The 14,262-nt window shown below is 35.9% G+C and overlaps 1 protein-coding gene across 1 annotated transcript in view; it reads right to left on the reverse strand.

The window, feature by feature from the left end:
• Positions 1-613: 613 nt before the first annotated feature.
• The window catches only part of Slc26a7 (solute carrier family 26 member 7), a 223,662-nt gene continuing 210,013 nt past the window's right edge, over positions 614-14,262 (reverse strand). Inside the window, exon 19 of the mRNA XM_010611993.3 lies at positions 614-1,019. Within this exon, the coding sequence (XP_010610295.1) occupies positions 1,008-1,019 (12 nt within the window). The 3' untranslated portion in view covers positions 614-1,007. The remainder of the gene's footprint in view (positions 1,020-14,262) is intronic.

Here is a 14,262-nt window from a genome sequence, read left to right on the forward strand (position 1 = left end):
CCTGCGAAGGTCACATACCTTTGTTTTGCATTCTTACTCTGCCCTACAGCCATGAGCATTAAGAGAAGGTGAATTTAGTTGACTCCAGACACTGTGCATTCATCTTTTTTCCCTTCCCTCCGCCTCCTGTTCCGGATTCCTGCAGGCAGCTCTTTATGGCCTGACTTCAGCAGCATGCTGCCGTTTAAATGTGGGTCATGTAATGAGTAGTGCGCTGCTGGGAGCGATGCTGCTCTGCTTCCCCTGTACCCTGTTGATTTCAAATGAGCCTGCTCTCAGTTTTGTTCCAAACCTCTAGGTGATGCTTCCCTTGCACATGATGGCTGAGACATCTCAACCCTGCCATGCCCACTGAGAATCTGTTAAATACAGAGAATGCATATTGGGCATTAGTCCAAGCAGGGCATGGTGACATTTCCCTTATTTGTCATAAACAAAATATCCCTATGGCATGCACCCCTGCACAGTAATTGCTCTACCAGGAAGTATCAGGGTACAAACTGTAACTAATGCATTTAAATCTTTTTGATCTGTAGATTCTTCAGTTGTTTTCCTTTTGCTACTCACTTAGTGTGCCTAACCTTTGCCAAACAACTGCACAGCTATCTCCAGGCCACAAGTTTTATTTGTTGCCTTTAGTCATTTTCGATCTCTTAGTAGAAGCAACTTCAGGGAGAAAAGTCAATGGAAAGCAGACTTAGGTAAGCTGCTGTCAGTCCATACATGTTGCCAAGAATCCCCACAAGTACTTGAGGCAAGGAAGGAGTTTCTGTTCTGATTTGGAGTACCATACATCAAGTAAGATAGCTCAGCCACTTCTTCTAAGACTGTTGACATGGTCTCCTCCCAATATTTACTGCTAAATGTAAGAACTTCCCTATACCAAGAAGACAAGACTGCCTGCACCTGACAAATTATTCCTGCTTTGTCAGAAAATCCAGTGGCTGCTGTTGTTGATGCGAGCATTGTTTAGTTATTGTCCCAGTGCCACAATCGTGACAATCTTCTCAGGTCGCCACCTGTCAGAAAGGGAGGGATTCACATTATATAGATGGAGGTGATAAGTGAGGTAGCATCTGCCTAGGTGTCTGGTACAGTTAATTGAGTTGCTACCTTATAAGGATGAGAAAACAGTGAGCTTCCTCACATAGTGAGCTTCCATTGTGAACCAGACACTGTGGAATACAATGGACACAAACCCTCCTTTGCTTTTAAAAAATAACCTGACTCCTGATCATTGAAATCATCACACCTTCCCACACACAGAGGAGTAGAGAAAATGACCAATGGCTGCCCCTCCCTGTGTGGTCCAATGATCCTGAGAGCCAGTCAGAGAGTTTTCTAAGGTTTTTCACTGGAACTAACAGGGCGTCCAGGAGAATATGTGCATGGACTGAGGGAGGCCATACTGATACATCACGGAGAGTGTCTGCCTATAGAAAGAAATCCTGACAAATAGGACAACAAGAGAGAGCTTTGAAGATACTATCTGATTCCCAGGGTGCAGCTGCAACTGAAGCTGGTTTAGTTCCTACAGTTCTAGTTTTCATAAGGAAGTAATTACTATATAGTTCAAATTGGCTACAGATTTTTGACACTTTTAAGCCAAAGAACATATTTAAATAGAGTGCTCCAAAATACCCTAAAAACCTGGGAAACCTTAGGCCAAATCAGAATCAGAGTGAGTAAAATGTGGTTCAGCGAGGTGGGAAAAGAATATATCCTCTTCAGCAGAACTATGCATCTAAAGAATGGAACCACTTCTAAAGACAATGAAAGGTCTTGTAACACTGTGCGCATTATACTTTCCATAGGTAGAAAGCAAGGCAGCTCCAATTTTTGTCCCATATAATGTTACTTACTAAGGAAAGAATGATGAAGTAAGTGGGAAAGGGAGCACTCCACAATTACTAGTTCCATTTGACAGCATTTGTGTATTTCTTATTCTATGGCTAAAATCCTAAATACAAAAGTGAATAAAGTAGCCTGAACCTTTATTGCATGTTCAACTATAACTTTTAAGGATACAAGTTATTTGTAATTTTGTGTATGAGCACCTTTTTCCCGTTTGAACTGCAGCTAATGCTATGAAGCACAACTTGTTAATAGGTAATAGGGAAAATATCAGAGGGCACCAGAACTATCAAGGAACAGGCCAGGACAGCTTCTGTGAGTTTACGCTAATGTTCCATCTCTCTGGATTCTATCTTATTGATCCATACAAGTTATTTAACTTTCATAGGCTCCATAACATCTCAGAAAAAGGAAGTCGTTTTCTTAGAAAATACTCTTTCTTCAACACTCAGCTCATGTCACCACCTCGGTCAATTTCCTGAGCTCTCTAGAAAAGGATATAACACACAGCCATCAGATAGCTGAAAATAGGGAAAGGAGAAAGACATTCTAGGCAAACAGCAGGAAGCCGGTGGAACTACGTTAATACCATTATTAAACATGTCTGTATGATTTAGCAAATTATTATAAAATGCACACCAGCGGTCAGATCAAGAAAGATCATTCTGCTCCCCTAAACAGGCCCCACATGAAGCACATGGGGTGTCTCTGTCTTGCCTCCCATCCTGAGATTTGACAATGATTTTATGGCCATTGTATTCCTACTACCTTACAAATTTACCACCAATGCTTTTCAACTCAATATAACACAGAATCACATGCATTCTTCTCTGATTTATTTCTTTGAAGTTACATTGTATTTGAAAAATGTTGCTGGAAGCTGAAAGTTGTTTCATGTTATTGTCATATAGCCCATATGTGTCAGTGATTGCTTTACTGCCTAGCTCACTTTCCTCACCATGTGCTCCAAAAGCTGGACCTTGTAGGTGTTTCTCTTTTGCCAGCAAGCACCACGCGAAGCTCTGTCAGCAGAAGGAAACCACGGGAAGGGCTTTTCTTCCTGGCACCAGTGAGTTCTGCCTTCCTGCTGCTGTGGTCTGCAGCTGCCAGCAGCTCCGGAACACCTGGTGACACTGATCCTTCGGTGGCTTCTGTGGTGCCTCTGTGAATGGCTTTCTGGGACTTCCACACACCTGGCAGGCAGATTCTAGTGAGTCTCGCGGGCATCCCAGCAGATGGCTTCTCATTTGCCAGCCCTGGCCTGTGGCACCTCAGCAGATTCCTCTGACACATGCTGGGCTATGGTCACAGCCTCTCTGAGCTTCCTCAGTCCGGTGGGAACTTCATCCAAATGTCCTCATTTCTGCGTGCCTCTCAGCTCCACGCTGCCCCCGTATCTTCTACTGCCTTAATGGGGTTCAGAGATGTTATGGAGAGTTCTCTCCACTTCCCTTCATAGAACATCCCATGCTACTAGCCAACCACCTTTGACAGTGAAATTTCAAACGAGTAGTGTGATTTCTTCTTCCACTTGGACATGGACTAATACATTTTGTAAGTGCCAATTATTTGATAATTTTATTTTATTAATATTTTCTAGGAAATATCTCTTCATTTTATTCACCTTTATGTTTGTACTTTTTCTCTATATAACTAATTCTGTTATTTCTTACATCCTTTTTTTCTAATTGAGTTTCTTTTACTACTCCTTTCTTAACTTCTAAGATAGTTATTATGTTATTTTCTTTAAAGCTTTCTTATTTTCCAGTACAGGTATTTGAGACTATAAATGCCCAAGTATAATCATAGTCCCATCACATGTTTTCTGTATATAATCAATCTGCTGTCACTCAGAGCAAAATATGTTATTACCATTTAGATTTCTTTTTTAACTCTGGAGATTTAATTTCCAAATAGTTGGTAATTTTTGTTTTTTTTAATATTGACTTTTAGCTTTTATTTTCTTTTCTACCAGATAATGTAATATTAATTCTTTGAAATTTTTTTGGCATTTACAGCTCAACAAATGTACATTTTTTTAAAATTTTCTATACCTTTCGGCTATATTAAATGCTGGCAAATTTTAAATGGTATCTTTTCCTGTTGAATTTAATCTTTTCATCTATACAAAAAAATACCATGGTTCTGTCTAAAATCTAAACTACTCATTATTAATATAGCTTAAAAAGTTTTTTGTGAGGTACTATTTTCCTAATATATATTTTATTTTCCACTTCCACACTTTTCACTATTCCATTTCCGTAGGTTTTAGATGTTTCTCTAGTATAATTCAATTTTAAAAATTCATTCACAAAAATGTTTATCTTTCAATTTAACCTTTATTTTCAGTTATACAAATACTGACAATTTGGGTATTAAATCTATCATCTATTTGTCTTGTTTGATAAATATTGTCTCTCTTGCTTGCTTTTGTACTGCTAAGTTTTAGCACTTTCTTCCTTCATGTTTTTCTTTGGGTTTTTTTCCCCTAGCAGAGATTGAACCAAGAGCCTTTGCACTGAGCTATATCTCCAGTCATTTTTTTAAAAAATTAATTTTGAAATAAGAGTTGCTAAGTAACTAAGTTGTCCAGGCTGGGCTTATTTCGATCCTTCTGCCTCAGCCTCCCAGAGTGTTGAAATTATAGGCATATGCCACCAATGCCCAGCTATTTTCTTTCTTCTCTTTTAGTTCCATTCTTGTAGTAATTATCCTAAAAAGTCAACCTTGTGTACATAGGAAAATTATTTAAAATATTCACTCTGCTCATTGGTTGCACAAGAGCCTGAGAATACTTTAACTCCACTCTTCCTCTTAAATTTGATTCAATAATACTTAACTGCATTAGACAATATTACAAGTTTTATCTGATGAATACTGAATTCCGTTTACCCACAAAATTACCTGTTTTCCTTTTTGTAACACACAGCTCCCATCTCGGGTCACTTGTATTCTTCCTACACCCCTTTTGAATGTCTTTTGGAGAGAGACTGCTCTTGATATATCTTTTCTCTTTAACATAGAAACCACAGATGTTTTACAGTCTTTGGATAATTTTAATATTTGGAGTTTGTTTCAGCTGCATCTTATACCTCTTGCCATATACACATTTTTCTTTATCCGATAAGCTTTCTGTCTCTGAAGACATCACTAGGACAAAAGTGTCCTGCACTGGCCATCAATAGCCTGACTAGTTGGGGCAACCTCAAACCAGTGGGTGAAAAATATTGATCACCTGCCATAGCCTTTTATATATTTTTTCCTTTTCTTTGTGTTATCCTACTTTTCTTCTCCCCACAGGTATATGTTTCTATATTTGCAGAGAAAAACTTAGCTACTCTCAGAGTGTGGCCCTTTTACATCTTAGGTAAATGTGGGAGAGAAGCTCTTATGAACTGTAGAGACGATGCTTTATAAAGAAGAAAAACAAAACGTTAAGAGCTGATATGGTGACCCGCATCTGCAGTCCTAGCACTCTGGAAGATTGAGACAGAAGGATCCCAACTTTGAGCCCAGCCTTGGCAATTTACTGACTTAGAAAGTCCCTATCTCCAAGTTTAAAAAAATTTTTTTTAGTTAAATCAGAAATAGGTCTGGGGATCTAGCTAAGTGGGACGCCCTGGGTTCAATCCTCAGTTGCACAAAACACATAAATAAAACTTTGAGTTTAAATTTCTGGGAGGTATTTTTGTCCCCCAGAGCCTGGGGATATTTTGCTTTCACATATGCTCTACATGAAACAAATAGATAAAACAGTTTTAGGGCTCTAATATTCTATTTATTTCTAGGTCTTGATTTTTCCAAAATATGTCATATTTAATGTGCTCATGTCACAAATACATACAGACACACTTATATTTTACTGTTTTCAGCAAAAAAGCAATAATCCACATAATCTAATCCATCAATCCCAGAAATGGGACTGTTTCAAACCAATTTTGCAATAAACTGAAGTCATGGACAGTGAGAGGATTGTTTTCTTCCTTCTTGGTGCAGGCCCAAGTGTGAGGCAGAGGTTCTGCGTGGGTGTGCCTGCCACTCTGCAGGACAGACACTCCCGTGTGGGCTATCCTAGCCCCTCGTTTTATAGACAGCAAGATCTTTATCAGGTTTATGTGCTGTAGATCTCTAGCCATCTTCTTCAATCAGATTATCTATCTGCAATAACGCTTCGATCTGACTTTCATCTCCCATTTCCTTCATCTTACTTCTCAATAGCTTCCCAAACATGGAAAAAAAAGGAGCTACCTATCCACCTACCCTCTCATCCTCTGGAAAAAAAAATACAAATCTATATATTTAAAAATACTTCTCCATTTAGTTCCTGGTTAAATACATAAGAAAAATTATAAAAAGATAGATAAAAAAACTGCAAGAAGACACAAACCCTGCCTACTGCTTGTGGCCCCTGGAATGGACAAGAAGACTGGTTATATGTATTTACTCTTCTGCTGATCACAGAATAACTTGACTACCCCAACTATGAAGTTAAATGGTGCCCGAAAGACATTTTGCTAAAGTATGTGATTTTTACAGCTCATGTGTCCTCAAGGTAACTATGCTACCTTGTTTTTTTTCGGGACAGTTAAGATTAAGACCCACAGCAGTGTCCTCTTGTAGCACTTTTACTCAATAACTCTTCTAACCTTCTGCATTAAATATGCATTTGAGGACCTTTGCATTTTGACTTCTTTGGACAGAAGATAAGAAAAAACATTTAAGAAATAACTGAAGGCATTTCAGGGCATAAAGTAAGAATTAAAGAATTAAAGAATGTTGCTTTGTATTGATATATATCTAAATTACTAGTCACAGAATCTCTCCCCCACTATTCTGGTTTCTGGTGCCTGCATCAGGCTCCACTGTGACTCAATTACCAGTCCACAAGGATCAGTTATGCGCTGCTGCAAGACAACATCATATAGGATCACTAAAGAATCTGTGCTGGAGTGTAAAAAAGTTAAAAGGTCAGAAAGGTAAACAGAATTGAGGCTATTGAGAGCTTTATAGGTCATTAAAAGGATTTTAAAAGCCATATGCTGTCTTAGAGGCAGCCAAGACAGAGATTGTAGGATGGGAGAAATATGATCTGTAGATCAAGTCTTAGTAACAACTCTGGCAGCAGCAGCATTCAAAACCATCTGTAGCCAGTTTAGCAAACAATCTGGAATGCCACCAGGAACAAATTAAAATAGTCAATCCTGGAAGAAATGAAAGCCTAGCACGGATGAGTGAAATGCTGCTTCCTAGAGAATGCAGAGCCCGTAATCTTGCAATAGTCTAGAAACTATAAAAAGAATTTTCACCATCAACATAATATGGAGATTTGGAGTTACATGGAGGGCCACAGTGAAAACTTCACACAGCAGAACTGTGACTCCAAGGCAATGCAGTTGCATCCCAATCCCACTGGACCTCCTGACATAAAGCACAGCTCGACCAGACAGCAATGAGTTCAGCTCTGCAGTGATCTCTGACAGCATTGCTCACCTGGCCCGCCCTATGCACAATAATGTCAAGGATAATCATCAGCAACCAAAATAACCCTCCTTGATAATACTTGAAATGGATACTTGGATCAGAAATTTATTTATGAAGACAACAACATAATGTGTGGCCATTTGTTAAGAAGGATCTCACATTCGGTAAACATGTATTTTCATAGTAATCAAAAACAGAAACTAACAAGCAAATATGATCACTAACATTTGCCAAATGCTTGCTGTGTTCCAGCACAGTTCCATGTGCTTTAGGTAAAGTCTAAGGTAATTCTGACACCATGAACTATTACTATCTGGTTTGCTTTTAGCTAAGAGTCAGGATCTCCTACAACCCCACTTTTTATTTTTCAATATTACTGGTCAGAGAAAAAAAAAATCATGCCCTGTATTTTGCGGTCATTGGAGCAGGCAATTTCTAATAAAAGCATGGAATTTTAGCATTGCATTTTATATGTAGTGACGGATGGAATAAAATATCCCTGACAATACAACTTTACTGGTAAAATAATGTTATCATCCCTATTTTAAAAATAAGAAATCTAAGCCCCTATCAATTTTAGTAGTTTGTGTTTTCTTGTAAAGATAGAGCCAAATTTTGTACTTTGCTACTGAAAAATCATATAGATCTAACAATGGAGTATCTCTGGATTTAATCTCACATTCCTAGTCCTGCCTCGCTCTGACAATGACAAAATCCTCAAGTACAAGGGGCTGAGAGAATATATTCACACTGAGCTTACCTGGATCTTCCCTTGAATCCATAAAACTATGGATGAACCACTGAATATCTCTTGCATGAACTGTCCTCCAAGTCCCCTCCATCTTTTGCTGCTCTCCATTATTCATTACATCAGGATAAATTTAGAAACTTCCTGAAATTTAGGCATCTTCTTGAAATTGCTCATGATTTAGAGCTTCTAAGGACAAGTCCTCTATGGTGGAATTTAACATTGCCAGCTCTGTTTTCTGCCCATTTTTGCATTGCCAGATCTCCCATAGAGAAGCTGCCTGCTACAATGGCTTGCAAAGAGCAGAGGGGCCTTGTTTCTCTTGGCAATACCGTTGGGAAATCAGGGAAAGAAATTACAGGATAAACTTAGCTTTCTATTTAAACTCAGCTTCCAAAAGCTATAGCCTAGCACACTGTCTTTTAAAAAGCTCTGTAAGTACTTTCTTTGTTACCCTCATAAAGTCTATCCCCCCTACAGGAGAAAAGAGTTACCACAGCATCCCAATACTTGACAATTCATGTTCATTAATTGTTTGCTTATGTGCAAGGGCTAAAAGAGTGTCAAGTATGAGTCATGGAGGATTTGGAAGTATGTTTGAATCTCTTCGGAAATAACATGCACCCAACCATAGATGAACTGAGACTTTTTCACTACAAAATAGTATTTGACTAAACTATACAGCAACCAGTGGAAAGAAAGATCAGGTGAATTTGAAGGTTTTCATTTTATCATGAATTTCTAAAAAGCAAAAGCAATTGGAATTATCCATTTGCAAAGGAGCTAGATTTCTATTTGGGAATCTGAGGGTGATTTAAAAGTCAAATAAGATTTAGATGTGGCTTTGACATTTTTGAGTAAGATGGATATCTTTTAACATTATAAATACATTGTAAAATATTGTTTTAATTTTAAAGAGCAGTAGAACTGTTGTTTATGGTAGTATAGTTTATAAACATGAATGGACATTTTGATATTCTCAAAAATATGAAGAATCAAATTTATGTAGAACAATGTTATGGCTGATATTTATAGCGGTTTATCTTTGGAATGAAGTTTATAAACAAGCATGAAGTTATTTTTTGTCTTTTCGCTTTACCCATCAGACATAATATGAGTTAGAATTAGGTACTCTAATAGCTAATTCAACAGAATGCCAATGATGATTATTTCATTTAGACTGATACCAGCTGCTGTTTCCCTAATTTACACAGAATTTCATGGCAGAGGAGGAAACACAGGGATGAGACTGAAATATACTGATGAATGAAAGTATGTGCCGTGTATTCAATGGGTAACAGAGTTCCTAGACACATCCTACATCCTTTACATTCAGAATTCATTTAATCAATCCTGACACGTATGGTAACCAATAGACATATAAAATTACCTTCTAAAAGGACAAAGGTAAAACTTGCAAATGTCTAAGTCAATGCTTTAGAATCTAGGATTCTGGCATGTTTTGTAGATAACATTGTTCTGGGCACATGGAAAATCTAAATGTTTAGTTAAGCAATTTTTACTGTCATAGTTTCACACTTTTGTAAAAGGTAAAAATGTCATTTATAAATATACATTCATAGAAAATGCTTATACAAGTGTAAAGACACACATGCATATATTCTGAAATATTGTTTTATTGTTGAATTATATCTCAGTAAAAATAATATATGTAATTATGGTCAATTTTAGAATAAATATAAATTTGTGAACTCATGAAAACACACTACATAAAGAGAATAAAATTATCTAGAGACATATGACAAATAAAATTAATACAATTTTGTGTACATCCAGTCCGTAATACTGAAGGGCAGATAAATGGTTGCAGAAAAATAAAATATCATGTGATCAAATCAACTTTCATAGGCAAAGATTTGCAAATATAGATTGAACTGTGATGGCTTTTAAAATATTATTTATTATCCTTATTAAACAGTGCCAGCATTTTATAGTAAATGAGAAAAATCATTAAAGTACAGATATACTTTTTAAATATATTCTGTTATATACATATGTATTGTTATATAAAAATGTCATTTCTGTTGCCATACATAAGTATATTTAAAACAAGCCTATGTGTAATTCATTTTATTAAACTGGTTCTACTGATTCAGCCACACTAATTGTCAAAACAATAAAATTATATATAGTGGCTAATGAATTGCTTTCAGTCCCTTAGTGCTTTCTGTGTTGAGCATCCTGTCCTACCATGATATTGCAACCCTTGACCTCTAGGTAAAGTATTTATCTATAATGTTGAGAACCTAGCACTCATACTCACCAGTTCTAAGTTTCTGAATATGAACTCAAGTTAGGAATAATAACTTGTAGTAGCAAAGAGGAGAGAAAAGAAGAGAAGAGAAGAGAGAAGTGAAGCATTTATTATACTTTACAAACTGCTTTTGCACATATTATTTTTCTCTCTGAGCCACCTCACAAAAGAAGTATCATCATTATCCCCATTTTGTTGCTACTTAAGAGAGTTTCAAAGAATTTTCTGGAATTGACTAAAAGTTACTCAATTACTTAGTGTCATAATGTGACCTAAGCCCAAGTATTCTGATATGTTCTTTCTTTCTTATTCTTTCTGATTCTGTCTGAAAGGGACCACATAAAAAAAGCAAATAGCTGCACAGCATAAATTTTCTGTACCAAGAAATAAGGCACTCCTTTTTCCTCTTTGCTACTAATTACTTGAAAGTTCATAAAGAAAAAATAATATGGACAAAATTTTGAATTCTGTACAGTGAACCACTTTAAATGATCTTCACGGTTAGTTCCTTTGAGTTTTAATAATCTAAGTATGTGTCAAATCCATCAAATCATGAATGTTAAATATTATATCTAGAGCTACTCCTGGCACTGAAGAGAGAGTCAGATTTTAAAAGAAGTTTTATTTTGTTCTGTTTCATTTTTTGTTAAGTGAGCAGCAGGAATTAAAGAAAAAATTCAAAACTAGTAGAAGAAAATAAGACCTATAAGAATATAAATAAATAAAAGAGGTTCTTCTCTTTTTATATGACAAATAATAGATAAAGTCAATTAAACCTACACTTGGGTCTTAAAAAACATCTGAAGAAGAGCTGAAAAACTTTAGGTAGATTGAGGAAAATATAGGAGGTCTGATTTTTTAAGATCTAGAAAGCAGACCTTTGTCTTAGGAGCAACTGGTAAATTTTTTCCCCAGATTGTAGGTTGTCTCTTAAATACTGTTGATAGTTTCTCTTGCTGTGCAGAAGCTTTTTAATAAGAAGAGATCCCACTTGCTGATTCTTTGTGCTAGTTCATGTGTGACTGAGGTAAAAATTCATGAAATCTTTTCCTATGCCAAAGTCTTCAAGAGTTCTACCTTACCTCTCTCCCAGCTGGTTTAATGTTTCTCTTGTAATATTTAGATCTTTCATCCATTTTAATTTTAGTTTAGTGCATGGTGACAGATAGGTCCAGTTTTAATTTTTGACAAGGTGAAACCCAATTTTTCTAACACCATTTATTGAAGACCCAATCCAAAAATGGGCATCTGAAATGAACAGACATTTCTCAGACAAAGAAGTAGAAATAGCAAATAAACGTGTAAAAAAAGTGTTCAACATCACTAGTCAATCAAGAGATACAAATGAAAAAAAAATGCTAAGGTTCTTCCTCACCTCAGAAAGAGTGGCTGCTATAACAAATGCTGGCAGGGCTGCGGGGAAAAAGGAAACTGCTCCACTGTTGGTGGTCATGTAGACTGGTGCAACCACTGTGGAAATCAGTATAAAGATACCTCAAACAACTAGGATTAGGGCCAGGGATTTGCCTTAGTAGTTCCTCTGCCTGCCTTGCAAGTGCAAGGGCCCAATTTCAATCAGCAGTACAAGAAAAAACAAAACAAACAAACAAAAAAAAACACTGGGAAACTAGGATTAGAGGTCTCATTTGACCTAGCACTTTCCCTGCTAGGTATCTTCCCAGAAGAATTAAAAGAATCAAACCACAATGATACATGTATACCCATATTCATAGTAGCACAGTTTGCAATAGCTAAAATTTGGAAATAGCCCAATTTCCCATAAACTGGAGACTGGATAAAGAAAATGTAATTAAAAAAATAAAACAAAATGGAGTACCACTCAGCCATAAAGAATGAGAAACTAGAGACATATATAGCTAAATGGATGAACATTGAGGCCATACTCTTGAGTGAAATGAATATGACACATATGTAGATACTAAATAGTTTCTCTGGTGTGAGAAACTGAAAGTGTAAATAAGGATCAAAATGTACAATAGCTAATGTGAAATAGGAAGAAAACTTATAAAAGGCAAGGGGAAGTGGGAGGAGTAGGAGAAAGGAAAGAAGGGAAAAGAATAAGTATGAGAAGATGAAAAATGGAAACAAAGTCTTTGTAAATAGGAGGTGTGGAGGGGTTTAAGGGAGATCAGGGTAATGGAGGAGAAAGTAAGATATGTTATGTAAAGGTACAAATTACCAATAATGAATGTCAGCATATTGTATGCCTAAAATGTACCAATAAAATTAATGAATGAAATGAAATACTCAATTAACTAAAATCAGAAATAAAAGTGGAGACATTATAGCCATTTCTACAGAAATAACATAAACTAGTACAAGAGGAACTGTACTCCAAAAATTGCATAGTTTCTATGAAATGAGTAAATTCTTTGAAAATGCAGTGAACTAAGAATGAATTATGAAGAGTAGAAAATCTAAGTAGAATTATAACTAGTAAACAATTAAATCGGGAATTTTTAAAAAGCTTCAATAATGAGCAAGACCAGAATTAGCTGACTTTGCTGGTGAATTCTACCTAACATTTTAAGAATTAACACTAATCTTTCTCAAACTCTTTGAAAAAAATCAAAGAAGAATCATAACTTCCTAACTTATTCTTTGAGGCTAGTTGTGCCAGATAAAGACACAAGAAGAAAGCAAAACTGCAGACTGATATCCTTTATGAATATTGATGCAATTTTCTCAACAAAATACCAGCAAAAAATTCATCATCATATTAAAAGTTTACCCACCTTGACTTAATCAGATTAGACTCAACCCTAGAATGCACTGATGGTTCCATACATAAAAATCAATCAAATACAGTACATTAGAAAAATAAATGAGTAACAAGGAATAATGTCAACTGAAACAGGAAAAGATCCATTTAACAAAATTCAACACATTTCATAATAGTAACACCAACTAACTAGGAATAGGAGGAAACTGCTTCAATCTGATAAAGGCCATATGTGAAAAGTCTATGGTTAGCATCATATGCAAGAGTCAAAGAGTTGAAAAAGCTATCTTTAAAATAATCAACAAGACAAGGGTGTTCACTTTGGCAACGTTTACTCAATAGTACTAGCAACCTTAGTCAGAGCAATTAAACCAAAAGGGAAAAAAAAAAGGAACATGAAATATATAACTTGGAAAAGAATTACAATTTTAAAAATTGAAAAGGAATATCATCAGCTTACACATCAAATTGTCTTTAAGATAATGACCCCCAAAGTTGCTCTCCCCTAAAAGAACTAGTAGTAAATAAGTTAAAGTTGCATTATTCAAGGTCATTGTGCAAAAGTAAGACATGCTTCTATGCAGTAACAGTGAACAACCCAAAGAATAAATTAAGAAAATATTTATTTTGATAATAACAGAAAGAATAAGATATTTAAGAATAACTTAACAAAGGAGGAAGAATATTTCTGCACTGAAAACTATAAAGCATCTCTGCAAGAACTTAAAGGAGATTCAAATAAAAAGAACACCCCTCATGGATTCAAAGTCCTAATGCTGTGAGCATGTCAAAGTGATCTACAGATTCAGTGTAATCCCTACCAAAGGTCTCATGTCTGTTTCTCTTGTTTTCATAAATTGAAAAATCCATCCTAAATTAATATGCAATGTTAAAGAACTGTGAGTAACCAAAACAGCCTTAAAAAGAACATAGGTGGAAAACTCACAGTTCTAAACCAGAACTTAGTGTAGATTGACAGTAATCAAAGGAGTGAGGTACTAGCATAAAGACCAGTAGAATAGGATCAGAAATTCAGAAATAATGCTTCACATATATCTTCAAATGATTTTTGGCAAGAGTGAAAGGCTAGAAAAGAGGAAAAGAAAGTCCTTTCCATAAATGATGCTGGGACCACTGGATATCAACATGCAAAAGACTGAA

The sequence above is a fragment of the Fukomys damarensis genome, unplaced genomic scaffold (genome assembly GCF_012274545.1).
Source record: "Fukomys damarensis isolate Sample0158 unplaced genomic scaffold, DMR_v1.0_HiC HiC_scaffold_5, whole genome shotgun sequence".
Taxonomy (NCBI): domain Eukaryota; kingdom Metazoa; phylum Chordata; class Mammalia; order Rodentia; family Bathyergidae; genus Fukomys; species Fukomys damarensis.